The sequence below is a fragment of the Asterias rubens genome, chromosome 16, assembly GCF_902459465.1.
Source record: "Asterias rubens chromosome 16, eAstRub1.3, whole genome shotgun sequence".
In the NCBI taxonomy this organism is placed as follows: domain Eukaryota; kingdom Metazoa; phylum Echinodermata; class Asteroidea; order Forcipulatida; family Asteriidae; genus Asterias; species Asterias rubens.
In genome coordinates, this window is record NC_047077.1 from 9,461,564 (window position 1) to 9,488,520 (window position 26,957).

Genomic DNA, 26,957 nt, shown 5'->3' on the forward strand with positions numbered 1-26,957 from the left:
GGTGTTTTTGTTAATGACCTGTATGTCCTACTCATCCTGTTGGTTGCGCTTTTGTGCTGTTGAATGTGAACGAAATAAATGAAATAAATAAATAAATGAATGTTCTACCTACCGTGTTTCTGTATCGATTCCAACCATGTCTTTCCTCTCAAAGGGTGCCATCAGTAACGGCAACTTGTCGCTCTTGTCGTTTTTCCGATCGAGCCTCTTAGATTCCAGCACCCAGAACAGCGATGAAGCAAAGTCCTTCACATGATCCTCCAACTGCTCGCAGTTGTCGAACCCCGAGTAGTAGATGACGTCGGGCCGGCTACCAGAGGCGGTCTTCTCCGCGTCTGCTTGGGTCATCCCGAAAAGGAAGCAGCGAGCGTCAAAGAGCGTGTAGCGGTACGTCTGTTTAAGGGTTTCAAAGTTGGAATATATGGTGGCGAGCTCAATGTCGCATGATGCCTTGCCGAGGCAGATGACCCCTGCCACTCTCCTATGGGCCTAATGAGGGAAAACAAATTTCCTTAGTCCAGTAATAATAATAGTAATAATATGGAATTCTTGTATAGCGCATGTATCTACCAAACAAGGTACTTAAGGCGCTGAGTATTATATACATGTACAAACTTTCAGAAAGATATGTTTATTGCAGTGATGAATTTTGAGACCCAATTATTTAGCACCTTCTAAGGGTTTACAAGATCCTATGGCGCATACAGCAGCCAAAGCAAGGGACACCGGACTCCACAGCATTTCAAGGGAAACTTTTGAAGGGGCACTAAGGTCGAGACCAACGGGCATCAGAGGCCCTAGCCTCCATGTTACTCCAGGCTAACTTTAGGGATAACATGCTCCTTCATCGGTAGTATTTGTCCGAGACATCACTATCTCATACGTAACGTAACATGATATCCCGACAGAGAACACACTTTTCTTCTTACTTTTGAAAACTGTCTGTAGTAAGCTGGAAATCGAACCACGAACCAAGAATACCAAAAGCTAGCGGGCGATACTGCGCCCTGCCCATGGTAGCGAGAATATACTTACAAAAAGCTGTAGCAGGCGATAAACATGATAAAGCGCGGTGCACATGGCAACAAGAAAAGACTTTTTCAAATCTAACGGGCGATACTGCGCACTGCCCATGGTAAACGTAAAGCTAGCGGGCGATTCTGCGCAATGCTCATGGTAACTAGAATAGACTTACACAACGCTAGCGGGCAATACTGCGCAATGCTCATGGTAACTAGAATAGACTTACACAACGCTAGCGGGCAATACTGCGCAATGCTCATGGTAACTAGAATAGACTTACACAACGCTAGCGGGCAATACTGCGCAATGCTCATGGTAACTATAATAGACTTACACAACGCTAGCGGGCAATACTGCGCAATGCTCATGGTAACTAGAATAGACTTACACAACGCTAGCGGGCAATACTGCGCACTGCCCATGGTAAACATAAAGCTAGCGGGCAATACTGCGCAATGCTCATGGTAACTAGAATAGACTTACACAACGCTAGCGGGCAATACTGCGCAATGCTCATGGTAACTAGAATAGACTTACACAACGCTAGCGGGCAATACTGCGCAATGCTCATGGTAACTAGAATAGACTTACACAACGCTAGCGGGCAATACTACGCAATGCTCATGGTAACTAGAATAGACTTACACAACGCTAGCGGGCAATACTGCGCAATGCTCATGGTAACTAGAATAGACTTACACAACGCTAGCGGGCAATACTGCGCAATGCTCATGGTAACTAGAATAGACTTGCACAACGCTAGCGGGCAATACTGCGCAATGCTCATGGTAACTAAAATAGACTTACACAACGCTAGCGGGCAATACTGCTCCCTGCCCAGGGTTATAAGAGAACAGACTCGATCCCGGTTCATACTCCCTGCGAATGCGAATGCGATGCAAATTTGACGTGAATTTGACGTCACAACCCTCCTTTCGCACCAATATTCGCAAGTGAGTTGAACAGAGTCGAACTGCTGCAAATTAATCGTTGCGAATTTGTGACGTCAACATTCGTATCGCATAGCATTCGCAGGAAGTATGAACCCGCTTAACGCAAAGCTAGCGGGCGTTTTGGCGCGCTGCCCATGGTTATTGAGGCTGGACAATAATCCGTGCATATGCCTTGATTCCAAGATTACTTCGTCGGGGGAGGAGCTACATGTACCTACCTGAAACTCTCCCCAATCATTATTCTCCAGGTGCATGTGTTGCTTGTATCTGAGCCACAGACTTCGCTTGGAGTCCGGTAGCTGGATGTACGTCACACTCGTTGCGCGGTCGATGATGCGCGAGTATAACTTTGTCTTGAGTTGGATGATCGGCTTGACGAGTACCAGCAGGCATTGGTGGTCCTCAGCCCTCTGGTTGTAGTCGGCGATACTCATGGCTTTACTGGATATTCCTGGAGGGTGATGTGGAAAATAGACTTTGTTAAGATGACTCAAGAATATAGCACGATCATCACAACAAACCCTCGACTATAGTTTTCATTGCATTCAACTGGCTTAAAGACAGTGGACACTATTGGTAATTGTCAAAGACCAGTCTTCTCACTTGGCGTATCTCAACATATATACATAAAATAACAAACCTGTGAACATTTGAGCTCAATCGGTCGTCGAAGTTGCGAGATAATGATGAAAGAAAAAACACCCTTGTCACACGAAGTTCTGTGCTTTCAGATGCTTGATTTTGAGACTTCAAATTCTAAACTTGAGGTCTTGAAATCAAATTCGTGGAAAATTACTTCTTTCTCGAAAACTACGTCACTTCAGAGGGAGCCGTTTCTCACAATGTTTTTTACCATCAACCCTCTCCCCAATGTAAGGTTTCATGCTAATAATTGTTCTGAGTAATTAAAAATAGTGTCCACTGCCTTTTCGCCGGGTTTCCCCCAGCGTGTAGATTCAAAAACACGTCCTACAAAGTTGCAAACAATGTTTGTACCACAATCAAAATATCATGCCTGATGCCATGCAATTTACTAATACTATTAGTAGTGTTGCTGACCTTTGAGGGGACTAACTCCTAACTTGGAAATCTTCAGTCAACTAGACAAGCGGTTTGTCAACGGACAAAAACACAGTGAGGCTTTGGCCGAATAGAGAGCTACAGCTTTGGCTACGGCTAGATTTCTGCATCATCATGTGTTGTCCGAGTATACATGTGTGACATCCTTAACAACCCTGAGCAACAGTCCGTAGCTGTACATGTAGCTGTAATGTACATGTAGCTGCCAATTCGGATACGACCTGGCATGCAGGAGGAACGATTGTTATTGAAAAGACAACAACAAAGTGTCCAATAATTATCCATCAAATTATAAACCACAAGGGAAACTGACTGGATAAATTGGTTCACGCTACCTCACTAGAGAAAAGTTTACTAAGAGCAGGACTTCAACTTGTAGAGTGCCGGCACTGAAATCCAGAGGTTGCAGGTTAAAGCCCCACTCTAGTCTGGTTTTTCTGTGTTCTGTGTTCAAAATCATTGTATATCAACAGCATCAGTTGCTTTGAAACATTACAGAAGCGTACCATGAAAAAAGCTAAATGGATATAAATGCCTTGATTGCAACTTTCAAAAGAGTATCAATGTATGCTGCGGCAAATGGCTTATTTATGATGGAATGGTAGGTCCAAAGAAAAATTCCTCAGATCAGTGCTATAGGCCTACATTGTATTTAAGGTTATTAGGTGAAATTTCATAGGGGCCTACTCATTTTAAAGAGAGTGTATCAATTTGAGAACAAAACGAATCAAAATCAACAAATAACCGTTTTAATAAGTAAATGAATGTTTCTTTTTGCCAAACAAATGCTTCGAAGACCACACTTGTTTCAATAAATTCCATTTTAGCAGGTGCTCAAAAATATGCACATTTTCTTGTAAGCAATTTGATGAAATTCATACAAATTGCACAATAACCCCATGCAGTTCTGAGCAGACAGGTTGCCAGAGTGAACATACACGCCTATACACAATGTAATCATGTATTGTCATCATGGACATTTTGTGAATTACCGTACATGTACAACTACTTACATTGTAATCTTACATTGTAATCATGAACATTGTGTTCACACACATAGTGCATAGTGTATGTGAACTTCAGACGCTTACAACATACAAGTGTACGTATACTATAGGTATGTTTGTGTGCGCACTTTAAATGCTGATGACACTCAGCTGTGTTGTATCTTTTAGACCTGACCTGATATGAATTGTAAATGTAATGGAAAATTGCATCGGGTAAACCCGGCAATGGATGTTGCAAACGACAAGCATGATTTATGATTACAGACATGACCAGATAACAGAGAATGATTTGTCAATCAATGTTAATCACTAGATCAAAGCAGCAGTTGAAGAAAAATTAAATGTTTTCACAAACAAACACATTATGTACATTTTACATGTATTGTCATGATTGTAGGGCACTACCATGACTGCTATAGTTTTTTCCTAAATCATCTCATACAGTGCATGTGTTTGCAATTTTGGGGTCATGCAATCATGGTTTGATTCTGAGCTTGCAATGAACACCAAAATCAACACGGCTTGTTGTACAGTTTCTTTTTCATCTTCACAATATCAAATGCTTTATACTTTTATTTGTACTTTTGATATTTTTGCTTTAAAGACACTGGACACTATTATACACATATTGACTGGCAACGAGGTAACTAGTATACGTCTATTCCCACAAGGGACTTTGAGTGACCAGAAGAGCGACCTATTTCCCGAGGCCGAAGCCCGAGGGAAATAGACCCCTCTTCTGGTCACTCACAGGCCCGAGGGGGAATAGACGTATACTAGTTACCGAATTATGCCAGTAAATGTGTTTTACAACACAACTCGATCTTAAAATGTCAAATAAGAACAGAAAAAGGAGTTTTGTAGTTGTTGTTCACGGTTCAAGTCAAGAGAGGGCGCTGTTACCGCTGGCACTATTCAAAGACTATTTCCCGCTCTGGTACTATTCCCGCAAAGCACGCACGCACGATCACTAGCCTATATACCGTGTTTTAGCCAACCAGAATACAAAACAAGTAAGAGGTGTGTTATAATGGTAAATGTCAAAGACCAGTCTTCTCACTTGGTGTATCTCTCAACATATGCACGAAATAACAAACCTGTGAAAATTGGTCGTTGTGAGACAACTATGAAAGAAAAAACACCCTTGTCAGACGAAGTTGTGTGCTTTCAGATTGCTTGATTTCGAGACCTCAAAATCTAATTCTGTGGTCTGAAAATCAAACTCATGGAAAATACTTCTTTCTCGAAAACTGTCACTTCAGAGGGAGCCGTTTCTCACAATGTTTAATACTATTCACCTCTCCCCATTACTTGTGACCAAGTGAGATTTTGAGCTAATAACTATTTTGAGTAATTACCAATAGTGTCCACTGCCTTTAACACAAGAAACAAAAATGTTAACACAAAAGTCAGGATCAATCAACCACAAGAGGGCGCTAGACTGAACTAGCACTCTGCTTCCCTCATTCATTTAAAAACATACCAGTTAACAGCCCACACCAAAGATTTTATATTCATAAAAACTGCAAACAACATTGAGGGTGAATGAACAATTGACCGAATTCACCAGAAGTCATCACACAATAAATTAAATTTAACAGAGTTACCAGGGCCCAATTTCATAAAGCCTGTAAGCACAAAGTTTTGCTTAGCAAGAAATTCCTTCCTTGATAATAACAGGATTACCAACAAAATTTTCATTTGTTGCATATTGCTTGATACTGGTATTCAAATGTTGTTTGCTTAATCCTGAAAATCACATGGAAATTTGGTTGGTAATCCTGTTTTTATCAATGAAGAAATTTCATGCTAAGCAAATGTGTGTGCTTACAGGCTTTATGAAATTGGGCCCAGAGTATACAGCTACAACCATGTACAAATAGGGCTGGAAATTGGCACTGGACCACAGGCCTAGGGCCAGTGATTTCAGTGTTGGGCCAGTAAACCGACGAATACAAAAGTCCAGCGGTCTTGTGTTTTTCAATTGAATAATAAAACCTCAATGTTGCCGTAATATTTCAAACGAAAATAAGTGAAGTTTTAAAAAAAAATTTGTAACTTTGAGTCTGATAAAAATCCTTTAATTCTATTGAGTAATGAACTACATCCCCATACATGCCACAAAGCAGACGAGATCTTCAGTTACAGGCAGTGGACACTATTGGTAATTACTCAAAATAATCATTAGCATAATTGGTAACGAGTAATGAAGAGCTGTTGATAGTATAAAACATTGTGAGAAACGGCTCCCTCTGAAGTAACGTAGTGTCTAGCAAGAAGTAATTTTCCACGAATTTGATTTTTAGACCTCAGAATTAGATTTTGAGGTCCTGAAATCAAGCATCTGAAAGCACACAACTTCATGTTACAAGGGTGTTTGTTCAATCATGTTCAAATTTTCATATAAATGGGTTTGTTATTTTGTGCATATTGTTGAGATACACCAAGAGAGAAGACTGGTGTTTGACAATTACAAAAAGTGTCCAGTGTCTTTAAGGCGTAGGCCTATGTCTTAGTGCTTGTTAAAAGTAAAAACAGTGTGCACTTTAATTTGTTCTGGGATCGATTTCACAAAGACAGTCCTACATGTAACTTAGGACCAGTCCTGGGACTCATAAGGAGTTAAGACTTAAGACTGGCCCTAACTAATGTTAGGATCTGTTCCTTGCTCTATGGGTAAGTAACCTTCATGTCTTGTCATGTACAGTGTACAGTGTCTGTCACATATTATAGCCAATGCATCAGATCTTCGTGTGACAAGGGTGTTTTTTCTTTCATTATTATCTCACAACTTTCATGACCAATTGAGCTCAAATTTCCACAGGTTTGTTATTTTATGCTTATATGTTGAAATACACCAAGTGAGAAGACTGGTCTCTGACAATTACCAATAGTGTCCAATGTGTTTAAGGCGTTGACCTATGTCTTAGTGCTTGTTCAAGTAAAGCATGTTAATTTGTTCTGGGGTAAATTTCACAAAGATAGTCCTTGAACTTAGGACTAGTCCTTTGACTCTTTAGGATTTATTAAAAACTTAAAGGAACACGTTGCCTTGGATCGGTCGAGTTGGTCTTTGAAAAGCGTTTGTAACCGTTTGTTATAAAATGCATATTATGGGTAGAAAGATGTTTTAAAAGTAGAATACAATGATCCACACAAACATGCCTCGAAATTGCACGGTTTTCCTTTTACCTCGTTGACTAACACGGTCGGCCATTTATAAATGGCCGATCATGTTAGTTCGCAAAGTAAAAGGAAAACCACGCAATTTCGAGGCAAACTTGTGTGGATCATTGTATTCTACTTTTAAAACATCTTTCCAACCATTTGTATGCATTTTACATAAAAAAACCGGTCACAAGCGCTTTTTATAGACGAACTCGTCCGATCCAAGGCAACGTGTTCCTTTAAGATTGGCCCTACTGTAACTTGTTAGGATCTCTTCCTTGCTCTGTCATGTACAGTGTACATTGTACACATTAGCTACATGTACCGGTACATGCGTACAACAACCAATACACTATGCATACCAGATCACAGTATTCTGAGCATTCGCTGAGCTTGACTAGATGGGAAACAAGTTTACCACTTTACTGGGCTAAAACATAGCCTGCAATTTCCCACTGCGGGACTTGGGAATATTTTTGGCAGTCTAGCCCAGTTCTTGTGATGTTTATGAACAAAAAATACCAGCAAGTGTTTGGGGAAGACATCTATTAAGATTATATATGTATAAGGTGTCTGAGATGAAGAGAGTGGGTGACTCATGTCATATTAGACTAGCCAATCAGTCACCTCTGCATTATCTTAACCTGGACTGCATGCAAGGTACACTGTACATATGTACATTTGTAGTCACTAGCTGACTAGAGGTCTAGAGACAAATAAATAACAATACGAGTGCTGTCAAATGAAACTGTTTGGCCGCATGCGCCTGTTTTTAGTGTCCCTTGGTGAACAACAGATTCAAAGCATGGACTGAACATTGTCTTGAATGATTCTAGTCAATTGTCTACACAATCTCTACAGTACAGTGATCTACAATCAGATGTAAAACTACAGTGTTGTAGTAATAATGAATGTTGTCAAGAAGTTTTGGCGTCACTGCCACAGAAAAATCTATTGTGCATCCTTTTTATGCTGATGCACATGAATATGTACAGTTGTGCACAGTATACATTGTACACAATATTACAGTACTATTTTCTGTAAGTAACTAACAGTTTGTTGATGTTAATGTTATGATTATGTACAAGGCGACTGAAAAGCCAAATCTGCACTTAATCAATAAAGATTAATGAAGCATTCAAAATTCAAAAATTCACAATTTGCGAGGCTATTTTAACACACACTTCTCATGTTAGTTAGAATCACTCAATGTTATTGTTGCCGTTAGTCACATTTCTTGAAAAATACAACCCAGACAGTAGGGATGTGAGTAAACTAAGCACCCTTCCCTAAAACAATGATTATCCACTCTAGATACATTGGCCCGATGCATCAGATGACATCCTAGACTTGTGGACAAGTCGTTAAATCGGCCCCACGCGCTGAGCTAGTGCTCTCGCGAGATCACTGCTCTCGCGCGAACTGGTGGCTCCCCGATTTCTCTCGAGAAAACTGCTCTCGCGCCAACTGATGGCTCCCCGATTTCGGATGTCAGACACTTCGTACCTTTGCCACTTCGTACCCTGGAAACTTCGTACCTTCGGGACACTTCGTACTGTAACCTAATTGGTCACTATGTACTGGGTGAACGCTCGGCCGAGTCACTTTGTACCTTTATTAAAATGTGTATCCCTCAATAATTTAATGTTCGTTGAGATAAAAATTAATAATACTTAATGAATTATAATTTTTGTTTGAATATGTGAATGTCATTTTTAATGTGAAATTAATATTTTGTATAAGTTAATTACCGCCAAGGACAACATCTTCCGCCAATATTTTTTACAAATATGTTAAAGTCTAACAATCACGCAATCGTCAAAATGGCTTCTTGATCCCAACAAAATAGTAACAGTTGGTTTGATTTGCTTTTATTTCATAATAATCCGATCACAAAGCACAAAATAATCATAAACGATGCAGAAGCCCCGAATTAGTACGAAGGTATGAAGTGTCTTGTGAGAAGGTACGAAGTGACTCGTGAGAAGGTACAAAGTGTCTTGTAAGAAGGTACGAAGTGTCCAAGGTATGAAGTGTCCAAAGTCCCCTCGTACCTTGAAAGGTACGAAGTGTCCAGGGTACGAAGTGGCAAAGGTACGAAGTGTCGGGGAGCCATCAGTTCGCGCGAGAGCAGTGATCTCGCGAGAGCACTATCTCAGCACGTGGGGCCGATTTAACGACTTGTCCACAAGTCTAATGACATCCCAAACTGTGCCATTTTGGGAGCTGCCTTGTTGCCTTTGAAATGCTCTACAGTAAAAATGTACAATTTCCTCATGGGGTGCTCTTTACCCCCCAAAAATGCCTCGGTGCCCTTGCCATTCCAAAAAGAACAACGCTTACAGACCCGCAGTAGCTGTGTCAATTAAGGGGTCAATATAAACTATGACTATGGTAGTGAAAAGATGGAATGATTTTGTTAGAATGGTTTATTAAAGTTGATTGATGACAAGCATGGATTGTTGGAGATAGTGGAAACAACCAACTGATCAACCAAGCTCTACACATAAAAAGAGAGTTTTAGCTGGTACCCACTCGCCTTTTATTATACCAGGAGTCCTTTTATTTTGGGACTGGTTAACAGCAGCCATGAAGAGTTTATCTAGAGCTAAACTGCACTGGCTAGCCGTCCGGAGTTCTGTGGCTGAGAAACACATTTCAGATCAAGAGATTTTTATGATAAAAATTAAATTAGTGGGTAATAGGCTTACTTTTAATCTAAACAAGAAACCTTAAGCACTGATTACTTGTGTGTATGTTTATGACGTTAGGGGTACATGTACATGTTCCTTGGTCGGACGGCCTTTGAGGTTCAACAAAGGAGTCATTCAGAATACAGTTTGATAAATAACATTTTCAAATTTGTTTAAACATTGTTATGACCCAAACCCCAAATGAATGCCTAGGCTATTAAAAAAACAGTTGTTTAGCATGGCCTTCAATTTCTGCAGGGCTGGTGTTGGTTTTCTTTCTCTTTTGCCCTAGTCTTGGCCTTGGTGGCGCTTCAAAAAATATATTTTCCAAAGTAATTGCCCTTTGCAAAATGAAAATGACCTTGCCCTCTCAAAGATCATACTCCTGGCCTGAAATAAAAACATTTAGGTCAGCAGGCCAGGCATTTCATCTTTGAGAGGGCAAGGCCATTTTCATTTTAAAGGGCACCATTGGAAAACCTTAGTCTATAGGAAACTTTTGAAGGGGCGCCAAGTCCAAGACCAGGGGCAACAGAGGCTATGGCCTTCGAGGTCTACATGTACATGAAATTCCAGACCTGGTAAGAGTGTTTTTTTTTATGATTGGTTTGGGCAAGGATGCTTGAAACAACTGTTTTCAGTGTTGTTACTTATGGCCGTACTGATCCAACATGCCAAAATGAAACCATGAGTTTATGTACATGTATGATGATCACGAGTGTTCCTACCCTCATACCACCAAGGCAACGGAAAAGCAAAATACTCGGTACTTTCTTGAGTTAGGCCCAAGAAGTGTGCAAAAAGCACAGGCAAATCATTCATGTTTGTTCACACAACTCTGGAGAGTAACGAGTACATTGTGTATGCAGTACATTACTCATAATCATATGACTTTTATGTTAAACACAGTACATAATGCTTTTCGTTTCGTACAGAGGTGTAACCAGGGTTAAACAAAAATATATGTATTTATACTCTTTGCAAAACCATAGAGTAACTCTATGGCAAAACTAACATCACAATTAAGTACAATTAGTAGGCCTATAGGTAATGTAGTTTAAATTTTAAGAAATTTATGGTAGCCAAGACCAAAATGAATTAAATAACTAGGTACCTCATTTTAAAAATTTCATGGAAAAGTATAGTGGCACTGCTGGCGGATAACTTTCCGTATGGCGCCACCACTTTTTCACTCATTTTTACAAAAAGGGATATATCAATCAGGTAAATTAGATACTATATTATTTTATTTCGAATGAAAAAGTGGTGGCGCCATACGGAAACTTTTCCCTGCTGGCACTTATTCGTTGACATTGTGCATGAGGCAGAAGATTTAACGGATAATTGTTTCTAATTCTGTCAGTGTCAGGGAAATCATTTAACCATGTAAACAAACAAACAAAACAAGAGACAGTACTGGGATAACTTAGTTTCCGTATCATCATGGCCACCACTTTTTCACTCAGTTTTACGAAAAGGGACCCGGACATAAAATGTATAAAATCATGATAATTGAGTTGAGGTAAACTATTTACAGAATGAAAAAGTGGTGGCATGATACAGACACTGAAAATAGCAAATCATAATACTGAATGGCACACACCATCACAAAATGTACAGACCATGCATAAAAACTGAATTTTAAAATTACACACAACAACATAATAAATCCTCAGATTCAGAAGTAATCCTCAGATCCTCAGATTCAGAAGTAAAATAAAACATACAAACCTCAAAGTTTCTCACACATGGATATCACGAGTAGAATATGTAGTTGCAGACATTCTGTGATCTAACTGCAGATGTTCTGGGATTAAAGGGAACGCCTACATTCTTAGGAGTCCAAAAACAGCCAATTATTTTAGTGCAGATTTAGTCCCTAATTTCTGTAGTTTACGTTCTCGACCTCAATTCACCTCGCTTTGATCAATTCGCTCGTCCCCGTGTTTGGATTTAACACTTTATTCCACGTTGTCTACGTCGAGGTAACGATTGCTAATCAGCGGAGAAAGAGGTTGCCAAAAATTATTTACCGTGTCCGTTCTTGAAAAACTTAATAAAATCCACTTTTAGATAAGAGCCAACATTTCCCTTATGATAAATTCTGAAAGAAATTACTCATGCTTTCATTTTGGGGTTCAAATAATCAGTAATTCTTCAGTTTTAGACAATTTAGAAAAAACATAATTAGGTTTCAAATAGTCGGGTACACTTCCCAGGTTGTGTAGAAAACATAGTAGTTTTTACGTGGCTGGTAAAACTAAAGAAGTCTGGTATCGTCAAGACTGAAAAAATGGCGGATAAATCAACGAAACTTACGCTCTTGCCTGTAGCAAGAATACGAACTATCATGAAAAGTTCACCAGATGTGACAGTTATTGGACAGGAGTCATTATTTATGATAACCAAGGCAACGGTATGTATACAAATTTATGAAATTAAGTCTGTGATGTTGACAATTACAACAAAAATTACCAAACTGAATTATGAAACTCAAGAATGTTCTTTCGTGCTGATTGATGTTGCGCGCAATCTTTGAAGTTGTCCTTTTTTCAATGTCGCGCGGTGTGTGCCATTCTGTGACGGCGCAAACTTTGTTTCCTTTGATGAAAATGTTTTCAATTTTAAAGATTGCGCCCAACACACAGGCACACTGAATTGAAGCCACTGTTCGTATCCTTTGATACACAACTACTAGTATTACTAAATAATACTATCACTCAGTGACTATTTATTAATTAAACTTAAAATTAAAGGCACTGTATCCTCTGCTTACCAGTTTTCACGCTATTTATGCCTTTTTCTTTGAGTTTGAATTGGGAAAAAAATAATGATGCCATATGATATATTATTATTATTATATCAATCAACCGATGCCCAAATTATCTTCATTTGTTAATATGAAGTATGCAAACATGTAGGCCTATTAAAACTTGATGGACATTGAAATGTTCACACCACACACCGATTGGATAACTTTCCGTATGGCGCCACCACTTTTTCACTCATTTTTACAAAAAGGGATATATCAATCAGGTAAATTAGATACTATCTATATTATTTTATTTCGAATTAAAAAGTGGTGGCGCCATACGGAAACTTTTCCCACCGATCTTCGATGACTTCAACTGGCCCCATTTGTTTTGAGTTTTTCCTGTTTTCACGGCAAACGAGAAAGTATGGTTTCCCGGTGAAGCCATACATGGAAGAAACATCTGCAGTGACTACAAGTGTTCTTTGAGACTCTGTGTATGACTGTATAGCCAGCAGTTGCCTTCATTTTATTCAAAATATTTTTTTATTAATTTTTTTAAATTACCATTCATGCAAAAATTTTTAAAAAGTGTGAATAATTACTGGCTTCCAAATCTGATTTATTTTTTTTTCTTAATATTTATAATAAAGCGTATAAATAAACAGTGATTATTAAATCAACAAGCTGATGTTTAAATTTTAATATTAATAATAGTATTGATACGAGGGTTACAAAATAAAAATCTCCAAAAATATTAGAAAATGATATAAGGCACATGGCTTCTTTAAGCCTCGGTATTTTTCAAGATTGTCAGCAAAACATTCAGTCACATGATTTTGATCATCATGAATTGTGAATTAATATAGCGTTTGATGAAACTTTTTCGGCGGGCAAATATTTTTATATGGCCTCAACATTATGACATATTTTTGTACCTTGTAGAAATGCCTAAAATACCAAACTTGTTGCATTTACAAGTGCAAATGACCAGTGAAGCCTTACGTGTTTCTAAGTTTTGGTCAAGGGAGAGGAGACTCTTTGCTTGGCAAACAAAACCACACAATTTTTATCTAGGGACTGTTTACATCGCACACAGAGAGGTAAAAGATTTGCCACGATTTTAGGGACACCTCGAAAACAGGACCTCCTACGATACACGTTTGGTAATTAATTGTCAACGACTAGCCCCACTTGTGTGGCCAAGGCTAGCTGAATCTAGACCAGTGTTCTCACTTCTTGGTAAGTTCAGTTGGTGTATCCCAAAGTTCAGTTGAGTTGGTATAAGCATAAAATCCATCACAAGCCTGTGAAAATTTTGGGCTAAATTGGTCATTATTGAAGTTGCGAGAAAATTATGAAAGAAAAAACACCCTCGTAACCTTGTTGGATGAATTTGTGTGCTTTCAGATAGGAAAGACTTCTAGCTAGAAGTCTTTTATTATATTTTTTTAGAGAGAAATTACCTCTTTCTCAAAAACAATGTTACTTCAGTCAGATGGAGTCACTTCCCACAATGTTTTATACTAATTAGTATCAGCAGCTCTCTACTCGTTACCAAGTCAGTTTTTAAGTTAATATTTTTTTTGAGTTAATACCAAACGTGTACCTTCCTTCCCTTTAAAGTGCTGCTTTTATAGGGAATGTACCGCAGTGCCAGTGCCAGTTAGTAAGTAGTGCCATAAATGTTTTCCCAATTTTTTGTTTACCCAAAAAGGACTAAATAAAAATGACTAACTTTTGTTTGAGTAGCGGTAATTTTGTTTTACTAATTTAAACATTTAATTATGCTAGCCTAATATTAATGAAAATCAGAATTGGATCCGATTTTTGTTTTCATACATGTTGTAAAATATAAATGAAAATGTGGTGGCAGCAGTTGCAGGAGGATGCAGTTCTGTAACTCTACCACACTAAACTACAGTTCTATAACTCTACCACACTGAACGTAGTACTACTACGTGTAGTCACCCTACTGTAGTTTAATGTGGTAGAGTTACAGAACTGCATCTAGTAGTACTAATGTACTATTTACACTAGTATTGTACTATTAGGACACTAGTACTACTAGTACTACACTACTCTAGTACTAGTAGTACTACCTGCTAGGTAACTAGTCTAGATTCCTAGCCACTAGAATGATGCAGTTTTTGTAACAAAATACTAATTAAAAGTAGGTGGTCATGCCCAGACTAGTGCCATAAGTTTGGTCAATAAATCAGGACAGTAAGTAATTAGATTCTAAATCGACATGCGTCGATTAGCTTAGATTGGTAATTATGACAAAATCTAACTAAGACTTGGTGAAAGACAATGGCAAAGTCATTTTCATTCTTAAAGTCGAAGGGAAACTTCTGAAGGGCACCAAGGCCAACACTACTAGAACTATGCGGTTCAGTTTGCTATCGTCTGCATTCTCGGGGAACAAATGTCATTATAGTTCTACATGTAGGTGAGGAGTAGGCCAACACCAGGGGCAACACTACAGAGGCCATGGCCTGCGTGTCATTCCAGGCCTGCTCTACTGTATGCTTTATTCTTTATTCTTTCCTCTGTCTTCCTCTTTCAAGGAGTTGTTTGTGGAACACATTGCCCAGCAGTCATACCAACGGAGTCAAAATAAGACAAGTGTAGTGTACGGCAACCTAGCCCAGACTGTCGAAGAAGATATCGCATTCCAATTCCTTGCAGGCAAGTACATAAACCAAGACTGAAGACAGTTAACACCCCCAGAGGCTGGGGTCAATTTCATAGAGCTGCTTTTAAGCACAAAAGAAGCTAAGCTAAGCATAACAAAATTGTGCTTACCAGAATAGGGTTACCAGCCAAACCCTTGTTACATGCACCATTTGTGACTGGTATCCTGCTCTTTTCTGCTAAGCAGGCACTGGACACCTTTGGTAATTGTCAAAGACCAATATCCTCACTTGGTGTACATACCTGTACATCCCAACATACATGTAATGTATAAATAACGCGAGATGGGAGCCGTTTCTCACAATGTTTTATTCTATCAACAGCTCTCCATTGTTGTCTACCAAATAAGTTTTTATGCTAACAATCATTTTGAGTACATACCAAAAGTGCCCAGTGCCTTTAAGCAGCTCTATGAAATTGGGCCCAGGAAAGAGCCTGTAGACGCTTTCCCTAAATCTTTCTTCCTGGCACACAATGACACGTTCCTCTCATGTAACATTACCATCCTTATGTTTTTGACTCCTCAGATGTTCTGCCCCAGAAGGTTCTTGCAAGAGACTACCTCAAGTCATTAGAGAATAACGACAGCAGATAGCTTCTTCCTTTGGACTAACTTGTGATTCCAAGAACTTGTACTCTTTCCTTTCGTTAGGCTGTGATGAGGAGTGCGTTTTGGCGACCCTATAAACCAGAAACATGTTTGAGCGTTGGTCATTGGTTGAGTGTTTTCACGAGGTTCGGTGATGAACAGCGGTGACGAGGCGTTGGCTCGGTTAGGCTTGGTTTTAAGATGGCAAACTCTAAAACCTTTAGAAAACTTTCAATGGCATTCTTTTGAAAGTGAAATAACACTTATAACAATGTTGATAAAATTTCAAGAACATGAATTTCAAAGAGATGTACCTATGTCATAAAACTGTTTCTAGTTATGGCCGGTTTTTGTGTAGCTCAGTCTGTAAACTTTACGTTAGAAACTTGTTTCCAGTCATGGTCCTCAAAACACACCCTAGAAGTAAAGACTACTGGCAGTTTTTTCAAATGGATTGTAGCACCTTGAATCCATGGGTACCAGCCTGAAGGATAGGCTGCCTCACTCCGGACATTATTCATCTGCAGCTGACATCCAACGATAGAGTCAAGCCGGCCTTTTGTGTCAACAATACATCCAATGGAGTTGAAAATGGTCTCATAAGGCCTACATGTAGTTTGTGGTCACATTGCAGCAATATCGAAAACGATAACGATCACAATGCAAAGAGAACAAATTCTATTGGTTGAAATGCTCCAGGCAGAATACACCCACGCTCATTCAATCAATCAAGGGTGTGTATTGTTAACATTCTCGTTGTCGTTCTGGTTATCGAGGCCTGTGTGACCAGGCCTTCAGACCACAGTATGTGGGAGAGGGCCGAGTGTGATTTGTTCTGCTCGCTAAACCTATGCCAGCATGTGTGTAAACTAAAGCCTATGATTGCGAAACAAAATCCAACACAAATGCAACGCTTCCAGCATGAAGATAAAAGGGTTATCTGTGTCTGTGTTTATACGCTTGCTTTAGTCCTCTCTATAATGTCAATCTTTACAAACTGATATTACAATGTTTTTCATTTGATAATCACAGAATTACCCAAATAGACCACTAAAAAAGAATAAAAATGTGTACAGATAAATTATTTGTTGCAAAGTTCTCTTTATTGATAAATAACGAAGGCTTTGAAAGTGTATTCACAAATACCTCAGTTAGTTTAAGCCGGTAAAGATAGAACTGAAGCTGTCATTGCGCATTGAATGCCACTATCATTATCGCAATCAATACATACTGGTTCTTAATATAAAATCTATTAAAGGCACTAGTCACCTTTGGTAATTGTTGACGGCCAGTCTTCTCACTTTGTACACCTCAACATCTTATGCATAAAATAACAGGTACATGTGAAAATTTAAACTCAACTGGTCGTTGAAGTTGTGAGAGAATAATGGAAGAAAAAACACCCTTGTCGCACAAGTTGTGTGCTTTCAGATGCTTGAATTCGGGACCTTAGCTGAGGTCTCGAATTCAATTCTAATATTTGAGTGAGAAATGACTTCTTCTTTTACTTAAGTTTTTATGCTAACTATTATTTTGAGTAATGCCCCAAAGTATCCAGTGCCTTTAACGAGTGTGTACATACAAATAGTGACGCAAATTTACGAGTAATGCAATCTACATATAGGGCGGGGGGGGGGGGAAATACTGGGTAAATCCACCGGAAATGTCTAAGCAAGTTCGTTACCTAGAGGTTGGTTAATGACAGCGCTTGAAGTGCGATACAGACAATTCCTAAAAGGAATTTGGGAAATTTGGGCCTGTTTAAGTTTAGAATGCACAAAATAATGCTCTACACAGACAGGACAAAATGGTTTCAAAAATAGCTCAGGTATAGAATCATTTTATGATTCAAAATTATATTTTCATTCTTAAAAGTTAGCCATTTCACTACGTTTCATTTGTTCTTGCTGATTTCTCTGGCTTTGAGAACAGCGCCCTCCATGGCATCCATCATTGCGCCCCTTACGCCCCTCTGCTCCATGACGTGTACTCCGCATATTGTCGTTCCTCCTGGTGAGGTGACATTGTCCTTGATTTGTGCCGGGTGCACTCCGGTCTCGATGATCAGTTTCGCTGTGCCCTGGATAAAATATTTATAATAATAGTAGTCAGTTCTTAAAGCCATTATACACTTTCGGTAAACAGTTTAGTCCAAGTCCCACACTTCGTGTATCACAACTTATATATAAAACAACAAACCTGTGAAAATTTAGGCTCAATCGGTCATCGGAGTCAGGAGAAAATAACGGGAAAACCCACTCTTGTTTCCGCGCGTTTCGCCGTGTCATGACATGTGTTTAAAATAAATCCGTAATTCTCGCTAACAAGAATTTATATTGTTTTACTGTTTTCTCAAAAAGTAAAGCATTTCATGGACTAATATTTCAAGAGAAGTCTTTCACCATTACCTTCTATAAAACCCTGTAAATTATTTGTAAATCTGTGAACTTTTTTTTTTTTTTTCTGTACCGAAAGGGTCCAATGGCTTTAAAGGCAGGATACCCTTTTGGTAACTGTCAAAGATCAGTATCCTCACTTGGTGTGCCCAAAAATAATCATAAATAACAAACCTGTGAAAAGTTGGGCTCAATTGGTCAGCAATTTAAGCAATCGTACAGTTTTTTAAAAAACCTAGTTTCCCTTAAAAGCAATTTTTTTTACATATGATTTTGTTAACAGTTGGGACCTGGTATTTTGGCTGCTGTTGACCCATTATTGCGAAGTAAATTTGTTTGCAGAAGATTAACGAAATGGGTTGACTTTTCTCGTTGGAACAAAGTCCTGGAATTTCATCTTTGAGAGGGCAAGGCCTTATACATTATGGAAATATTTGGAAGGGACACAAAAACCAAGACCTGGGCACTAGAGGCCATTGCCTCAGCAGTGACCTATAGATTCATACATACAACTAAATATTTGTAAAGCGCCTTTACATCAAGATCAATGAGCAAAACCAAGGAACTATAGACGATGTGACCTTTGTTTACTTTCAAACCGCCCTCTGTAAAAATACGCGTAGTCATGGTAAGATTGCATACACTTTCTAGCTGGCTGCCAAAACACAAAGGTTTAGCCCGGCGGTATGCGCGCGAATCATGTTATGGTTTTCGAGTGACGTCAGATGTCACATCGTCTATAACTACAACATTTTTACATCTGATACAAGTGAGTTTTGAGAGATTTGTTGAACAATGTCAAAGAGTTCCAATTTCTGATGTGTAAGGGAAGGTTGTTCCATATTCGCGGAGCAATAAAGGAGAAAGTCCGGTTGTGAGCAGATGAGAGTGTCCTGATGGTTGGGTGTTCGGTAGGCGTGTGTTGTCAGAAGCTGATCGCAACAGAAGCTGATCGCAAGCTTGAGCGTGGTGGTTAGTGGACCTTTGTGGTATTTCAGGCCAGGGAATGTCAGATATAAGATTTGAGGCATTGCATGGTGTGGTATCAATCAGATTTGGTTCGCGATAATACCATGTGTAATTGCTGGGTAAGTTATGTTCTTTTGAGAACTTGTCTTGCTTTATATTCAACAAGATTTTTTCGGAATTCAGGGGGGCTTCTTTATTACCACAGAGTAGATTTTTGGTATTCAGGAGACTTCTCAGTTCTGAGAAGAACTGTCCTGCTTATTTAACTACTACCTTGGCGGAAGGTAGAAAATCGGCAAGGACTGCAACTTTTGCTTTAGAGGATCAAGGGAACTTCACTACTGCAGAGCAAGTTCTCAATAGACCCCTTGTATGTGACGTCACATGCTCAAAGGAGGCAAATGATTGGACAATAGCTGTTCTTTCTGCGTTAAAACTAGACAAGAAAGTCCAATACTTACCAATAGTGAGTACGGAGCGAGTTTGTTGGCTAGAACGCGGGGCAATCCCATCTTGACTGCACCATCTGCAAGGGCCTCGATGATAATAGAATTCTGTCAAAATACAAGATACAACATTTTATAACCAACATGTGGACTGATACATGTAGGTGAGGTCTGTCTTTTTTATGAACCCTTACCAATTAATAGTCAGTGCAAGGGTACAATTTAAACATTGTGAGCAGATACGGGTATCTGTGCCCGTGAGTCATTGAGAACATACTTGGCATGGGTCACCTTACTTTTTTAGAAAGCCATGACCAAAACAGTCTAGTCTTAAAATTAAAAAAATCATAACAATAATTTATCTGTTTTTATGTTTTTTATTTTTAGCCCAACTAAACAATTTCCTTGAATAATGAATACTACAATAACTTTGCATTGGTAGGCCCTATAGACTCCTTGCACCACCTGGAATTTTTCTTACAATTTATAGGCTCAAATGTGTGCGTATGTTACGCAACTCACGCTGATCAGCCCAATACACCAGCTTGTGCATGTGGGAACCCAGAGTGTTGGTAGGTCCTCAGAGGAGGGAAAATTTCAAAACAGAAACAAAGTTGAAGGGAACTTTCATTGTAAATGTGGAGTCACCTAAAATCTGACAGATTAATTATTACATATTTCTGGCAGTGAAACCAAGCCTCATACGTATAGGTGAACTTAATCTCTGTAGCCCCCCCCCCCCCCCCCCGGCCTGAGGAAACCAGAAACATTGGGGTTGTAAAATTATAGTGTTTTTAGGTGGACTAAAATACTCTAAAAACCTACCCATGCACAAGCAGCCCCTCCCAGCTGGGCTGTTACATCTAGTAGGTTCTCCTGCACCGGCTCACAGCAACCCAGAGGTTTGAAGAGAGCCTCCACGATGTCGACGTCCTTGGCGGTGGCACGGATTGACTTTGTGTGCATGGCTATACCAGCTGCAACTTCATTGGGAAGGCTTGGCATGACTCTTATAATGTGACACGAAGGTAGCCCCTGCGAGAGAGAGAGAGAGAGGGCGAGATATTGCAGTAAATCCTGGAGGCTTTTTTGCCTGAACAGTATATCCATTAATTTTGGTTTTACCCTTAAAGCCAAGTCACACTGAGCGATAACAAAAACAATACCGATAACTGTGCAAAGAGAATACTTTCTATTGCTTGAATATCTCCTCGCAGAATACGCCCATTCAACCAATCTAGGGTGTGCATTTTTAACGTTCTCATATTCATTCTTGTTACACAACGATGTGTGTAAGCACTCGGCTGTATATACTCAGTAATTTATCCGTAAAGTATTTACTCTTAACATGTTTGTATATACTGAATGCTAACATTGAGAAGTTAATTCTGATTTTTGAGTAGCAAATAATACAATTTGTGTAGCATTTTGCTTTACTATATTGTACAAGGGAAATGATTTATTGTAATATATCTATTAATAAGGGAATAAAAGGGTAGCGACGAGTTCAGTCACGGCCGTTTAAAACAGGCAGGGTCGTTGCCGTGTGATAAAGGCCCAAGCAGATTAGTCCAAACCATGCCTTTAATGCCCGCTAGTCCAGCAAGAAAGGGTACAAAACGCAGTTCAACATTGGACATGGTCACCAGTCAGACGAAGCTCCTAGCTTAGGAGTGAAATGTGAACTAACTAAAAATAACATGTGAGTATCTACATAACTTTGGAATGAATCTTTTGAGCCTAATTCATGATTATCAACAATCCCGATGAACCTATTTAATGATCTGTCACAAGTTTTACCTGTTCAAATAGCTCCACCTTTGTGCCAACGCTTATCGGAACAACCAGCTGCTCATCTTCAACGCTCTCCCTAATTTCCTCCATCACTGCCACCATATGGTATGGTTTACAAGCAAGGAACAAAACGTTGCTTTTCGTGGCAACATCCCGATTATTGTTCGTCACTTTGATTCCCAATTCCTGCGAGAAAAATTAAAAGCTTCTATAAACTAAAATACAATTTACCTGGGTTAGCTTTCCTTGTGGTTTATTATTTGATATTTAAAACAAAAAGTTGCATTCCCTGGAGGTGATCCCTTGGCTGCCGCTTCCCAGGTTGTATAGTAAACTTGGGTGTGATCCATGAGTACATATATTGCAGATACAGGTTGAAAGGCTTATATTATGCTCATTGTCCACAAAGCACTTAATGGCAAGGCTCCCCAATATATTTCCGAACTACCTCAAGTTTACACTCCATCAAGGAATCTTTGATCAAGTTCCTTGCTTCTTCTCATTGAACCCAAGTCTTGACACTCATGGGGAGACAGGTCTTTCTCTTTGGCTGCACCACGCATGTGGAACTCTCTACCACTTAATCTTAGATCGTGCCTTTGTACCACAACATTCAAATCTCTTCTTAAAACTTATCTTATGTCACAGGTTTTCAAGGACTAATTTTGTTGGGTCTGTTTTTGTTTTTTCTGCGCCTTGAACACCCAGCATGGTGGATACATGTGCATTACAGATCTTATTATTATTAACTGACACCACAAAGAAAGACATTGAGCGATTAGGGAGACAGCCAACATAAGAACTAGATCTAGCTCAGTTGCTGGAGCGCCGGCACAATGATCTGGAAGTCTTGTCACTCAAGGCAACTTTTACGGGCAACTTGGAGGCAACCAACCATGCCAACTGCAGTGCAGAACACGGGACCACTTTGGTAGCACATGAGTAATTTTTCAAACAATGTCTTACGATCCCCAAGAGAACCTTTGGAACATTCAAATGTGGATGCCCTTTCATCTTTGAGATTGCCTGGAATTTGTTGCCTGTAAATTGACTCATGTAACATGGTCCTTAGGCTCAAATCCTTTTCTTGTTTGCTTTATTATGTTCAGCTGGCCAAAATGGAATGAAATTTCCCCTGTTATATTTTATTCATAAATACCTCAGACAGTTTCGCTATTCCTATTGGTGAAGAGCGCGTCACGTGGGTGTGTATAAACCTTTGTTTATGACCGGTCAAAAGTGTTAATTCATGGGCGTGACACGCGACCTTGCACCTGTTCTTATAAGACAGTTTCTTCATTCCTATTGGTCGAGAGCAACGGCTGAAACAGTTGTGCCACATCACGCGATACACGTGACGCGCACAGTATTCTCTTATAAGGAGTTTTTTACCCGAGGGCGGCGGAGGGCTTTACCATTTCATACATGTAGCTGGAGGGGTGTTGTGTTGAAAGAAACCATTTAACAATTATAATTTTTGCATTTATTTTACTATTTGACCAAAAAGTGATGATGTTTTTGACCGAAAAGGTATTTGTGAATGGGAAACAAAGTGTGTTGAATCGGTTTTCAACTAGTGGTTTAAACCCGCCGAGGCCTGGTTCTTTATAATTTACCTCAACTTCGTCTCGGTAAAATTATCAAGAACCAGGCCTCGTTGGGATTAAACCACTAGTTGAAAACCTCTTTACCACACATTGATTCCCTTATTAAAGGAACGTTACAGAATTGGTAAGAAACAAAAATCATGAAGATAACAGATTTACATCAAACCATGATCAAACCTACACGGTCTAATGATGATGATGGTAGAAAAGTTCCCTTGAAATATTTCTGCCTGAAATGTCGTATTTGATGAGAAGTAAATAATTTAACTTTGCTCAGTGAGCGTTTTATTCAATTTTTGTTTGCATCAATGTCATGCAAAATGTGTAATCTGTTTTTCACTACTTTCTCGTGACCCAGATGGCCGATTGATCTCAAACTTCTACAGGTTTGTCGGATTATGTATATGGTGGATTACATAAAGTGCTTACACTGCCAGCAACTGTTTTGTTTGCAGAACCAATTCTGTAATACTCCTTTAACTAAAAAATTAATGGGTGTTCTGCTCAAGAACTTAAGTTTCATGACTAGGATTTGAACCGGTTCGATCATAACTTTGCCATTTACTCCTGGGTGTAGAGAAGCAATTATAGTTACACAGCTTGCTCATGTATTGTGACCAGGATTCGAACCACCATCCTATTGACTTCGCCACCAGACTATGTGTCTGGTGTACTAGACCACTCACTCATTAATTGGACATTTTTATTTTACTCGTACCTTAATTTTGTTGAGGTTTCTGTCACTTGGTGCACTGACATAAAACTGTTCAGGTTTCAAAACATCTGTGAAATGTGGAGACAAGATTGACAAAGGTGATGAAAGGTTGGGTCATCATTCAGTTTGTTGTAAATGCAACGCTGATGAGTCCGCAAAATTATCACAAATTACAACAAAATGTATGAATAATAATATTTAAAAAATAACACAATAACGTCTTATATAGCGCACGTATCTACCAAACAAGGTACTCAAGGCGCTGAGTATTATACAAACATTCAGAAAGATAGGTTATTGCAGTGATGAATTCTGAGACCCAATTATTTAGCACCTTCTAAGGGTTTACAAGGTGCTAAGGTGCATACAGCAGCCACAGCCAGGAACACCATGGCGAACCCCTTCTCTTTCGAATAAGTGCACTGGGTTCTTTTACATGCGCGACACAACACATAGTGTAGGAACAATGGCTTTACGTCCCATCCGAAGGACGAAGCAATAGGTTTTTAAAAGTGTCTTGCTTAAGGATTCGAACCCACACTGCGGATCAGAAACACCAGAGTTTGAATTCCCTGCAAGCCAGTCAATTTCTCGACATTTGACCCACGGTGGTCTAAAAATAGAAGGCTTCTGTATCCCAATCTACACCAATCTACACACCAGTTCAAAAAACCAAGTCCTTTTAAAGTTATCACAGAACAAATTTGTTTTGTTCTTAGACATAAAATAATTGTATTTTAGCCATAATAACACTGACTCTACGTTTTGGGAGTTGAAATGACAAGTCCTTGGCGAGGTATTGCTCAGAAAAGGTTTCTTTAGTTCTAGTCACAATGTTACCTTGAGACACTATTGAGTGGAGGGTGGCAAAACGAGGTTAGGTAGTCGACGAAAAGATTTGATTTTACTTAAAAGTTTGTCACAACTTAATGAGAGTGAGTGAACTTATTGTTGGACATTATGCAACTTTTGACTTGACTTTTTTTATTTTTATTTTATTTTTTTTATGCAAGTAGTCGCCAGACACACAAGGCCTGAAGGCCACTTCAAAATGTGGGCTACAATTACTTTTTTCCAGAGGCCGTTGCCACCTACTCCTAGGGCTGAAACAGGGTTACCCCCTAATTGCAGTCCATACGCCAGAGTTATTTTTCAGGGTCATTACCAAGGTACACATGTATGACCCTACCTTCAGACACATCCAGAACCATGCAGTCAAGAAAACCTCATAGTATTAGAAGTAGTCAATGGATGGCTTTTCAGCCGAATGAATAGACCTTATGCACATGACGTCATTTCAGTACGGCACCCCCGCATTGAGGTCAAAAGGAGGTTTTTCATTGGCCAATCTATGTGCGTTTCGATTGTTTCGTCACCGTTTGACCTCAAAGATGGCGGCTGGATGACATCAATGCATAAGGTCTATTTTGCCAGTTCTAATAGTTTAGTTTTAAAAACAAAAATCACTAAACTTGACCTGGTCCTCCAGGAGTCACACACAGTACACATTGACAGGGTACCGGTCAACTCGATCCCAAGTCAACTCGGTCCCAGTCAACTCGGTCCAAAGTCAAGTCGGTCCCAAGTCAACTCGGTCCCAAGTCATCTCGGTCCCAAGTCATCTCGGTCCCAGGTCAACTCGGTCCCAAGTCAACTCGGTCCTTCGGCCAAATTTAACTTTTTTGAATTATTTTTTTTGTTAATAATATTTATTATGTTAAGAATTTTTCCCAAACACATGAACAATCTACTCCGCGGTAGTGGTATTAAGCAAGACAGTTCTCTAAGAACAAAATCTACCTGGCAAGTAGATACACACATGGTGTTACCGCAAACCAAATAGATATCGATACCTCACCATGCAATGCCTCAAATCATGCTCAAATCCTATATTTATTATGTTCTTGTAAAAGTTTACTTACTTTTTGAATGTGAGTGTTTTCAACCAACCTTATTTTTATTTATTTTTTTTTTTCTTTAATTGGTAGGCCTATGTGTTTTGATTTTTATTACGTGTAAGTTAACTGGAAAGTTATTATTTTTTTTAACCAAACATCAATTTTCTCATGTTTTAATTCTCAGAAATCGTACTTTTTTATATTATTATTTTTAAAATTTGTTGATAAAATAAACATCTCAAAGAGGATTAAATTGTTACTGTTTGTCAATTAATGTTAATTGTTGAGAGCCATACAAAAAACAATACTCTGGTTGAAATCAAAGAAACATTTGAACTCATTGTTTTTCGCCCAGAAAGAACTTCCCGTCAACCATACGGACCGAGTTGACTTGGGACCGAGTTGACTTGAGACCGAGTTGACTTGGGACCGAGTTGACTTTGGACCGAGTTGACTTGGGACCGAGTTGACTGGGACCGAGTTGACTTGGGACCGAGTTGACTCATAAGCAGTGATAAGGGATAAGCCATTGACATACCTTCTCTGAGAAGTCCTTTGATGATTGACTGCGCCATGTTACCTCCACCTATGAAACCAACCATCACGGATGGACTCATTGCTTGGGACTTGCTCATGTCTAGTGTAAGTTATCTGTCAACGCAAACTTGTAAATAATAATTAATGTGAGCTTGAAGAATTGAAAGTTGAAACCCACACACAGTCAGTCACACAACGTGGAGTCTCATGGTTGTGGCACGTGTGGCGGATGGTTTAGATCTCACGTTACTGTAACTCTTAAAACAATTCAAACAGTGAAACTCAATTTTGCACAAAATGTCTTCTAATTCACTTACCTTCCCACATAAACCACAAACTTTACACAAACGGACTAAATCTTTAAGCTGCAGCAATCAGCGGGTGGACGTGTGTGTAGGTAGGTAGAAGTGGTCTTGTATGCCGCCCTCCATTGACCATTATAGGACTTGACCATGCACATTATTATAGGCCAGTACTTCTCGCTCGGCCCGGGCCCGTGCCCCTCGTCGTCGCGTCGTCCCCAGCGGAGGCGCCTTTCTTTGAAACCAATCCCAGCGCCTTTGATGGCGACACTTTCTGAAAGGCAATGGCCCGCCGTCCGCCAGCATAGGTAAATATGGGCAAATAAAGCAA

At 39.4% G+C, this 26,957-nt stretch overlaps 3 protein-coding genes across 6 annotated transcripts in view; 1 reads left to right on the forward strand and 2 right to left on the reverse strand.

The window, feature by feature from the left end:
• Nucleotides 1-11,813, reverse strand: part of LOC117301000 (trafficking protein particle complex subunit 9-like) — a 36,486-nt gene extending 24,673 nt beyond the window's left edge. For 2 of the 3 annotated variants that reach the window (XM_033784875.1, XM_033784874.1), the window contains exons 1-4: nucleotides 11,656-11,813; nucleotides 9,771-9,875; nucleotides 2,195-2,427; nucleotides 113-489 (exon numbers count right to left, since the gene is read on the reverse strand). In XM_033784875.1, the coding sequence (XP_033640766.1) occupies nucleotides 113-489; nucleotides 2,195-2,427; nucleotides 9,771-9,822 (662 nt within the window). In that variant the 5' untranslated portion in view covers nucleotides 9,823-9,875; nucleotides 11,656-11,813. The remainder of the gene's footprint in view (nucleotides 1-112; nucleotides 490-2,194; nucleotides 2,428-9,770; nucleotides 9,876-11,655) is intronic. The other variant, XM_033784876.1, reaches the window with a different exon arrangement.
• Nucleotides 11,814-12,210: 397 nt separating this feature from the next.
• On the forward strand, nucleotides 12,211-16,678 carry LOC117300968 (chromatin accessibility complex protein 1-like). Its single transcript, XM_033784838.1, has 3 exons — nucleotides 12,211-12,340; nucleotides 15,247-15,367; nucleotides 15,901-16,678. Exons 1-3 carry the CDS (start codon nucleotides 12,218-12,220, stop codon nucleotides 15,966-15,968), a joined length of 312 nt encoding a protein of 103 aa, XP_033640729.1. The 5' UTR covers nucleotides 12,211-12,217; the 3' UTR covers nucleotides 15,969-16,678.
• Nucleotides 16,679-17,457: 779 nt separating this feature from the next.
• LOC117300969 (pyrroline-5-carboxylate reductase 3-like) lies at nucleotides 17,458-26,885 on the reverse strand. Of its 2 annotated transcripts, none has more exons than XM_033784840.1 (7): nucleotides 26,642-26,885; nucleotides 26,326-26,451; nucleotides 23,893-23,957; nucleotides 21,574-21,753; nucleotides 20,599-20,808; nucleotides 19,789-19,881; nucleotides 17,458-18,042 (listed from the first exon to the last, which is right to left on the reverse strand). In XM_033784840.1, the coding sequence occupies exons 2-7, from the start codon at nucleotides 26,420-26,422 to the stop codon at nucleotides 17,857-17,859; spliced, it is 831 nt and encodes a 276-aa protein (XP_033640731.1). In that variant the 5' UTR covers nucleotides 26,423-26,451; nucleotides 26,642-26,885; the 3' UTR covers nucleotides 17,458-17,856. The 2 variants fall into 2 exon arrangements, with proteins under 2 accessions (XP_033640731.1, XP_033640730.1); XM_033784839.1 differs by having other exon boundaries at nucleotides 26,326-26,438; nucleotides 26,642-26,882.
• Between the last annotated feature and the right edge of the window lie 72 nt (nucleotides 26,886-26,957).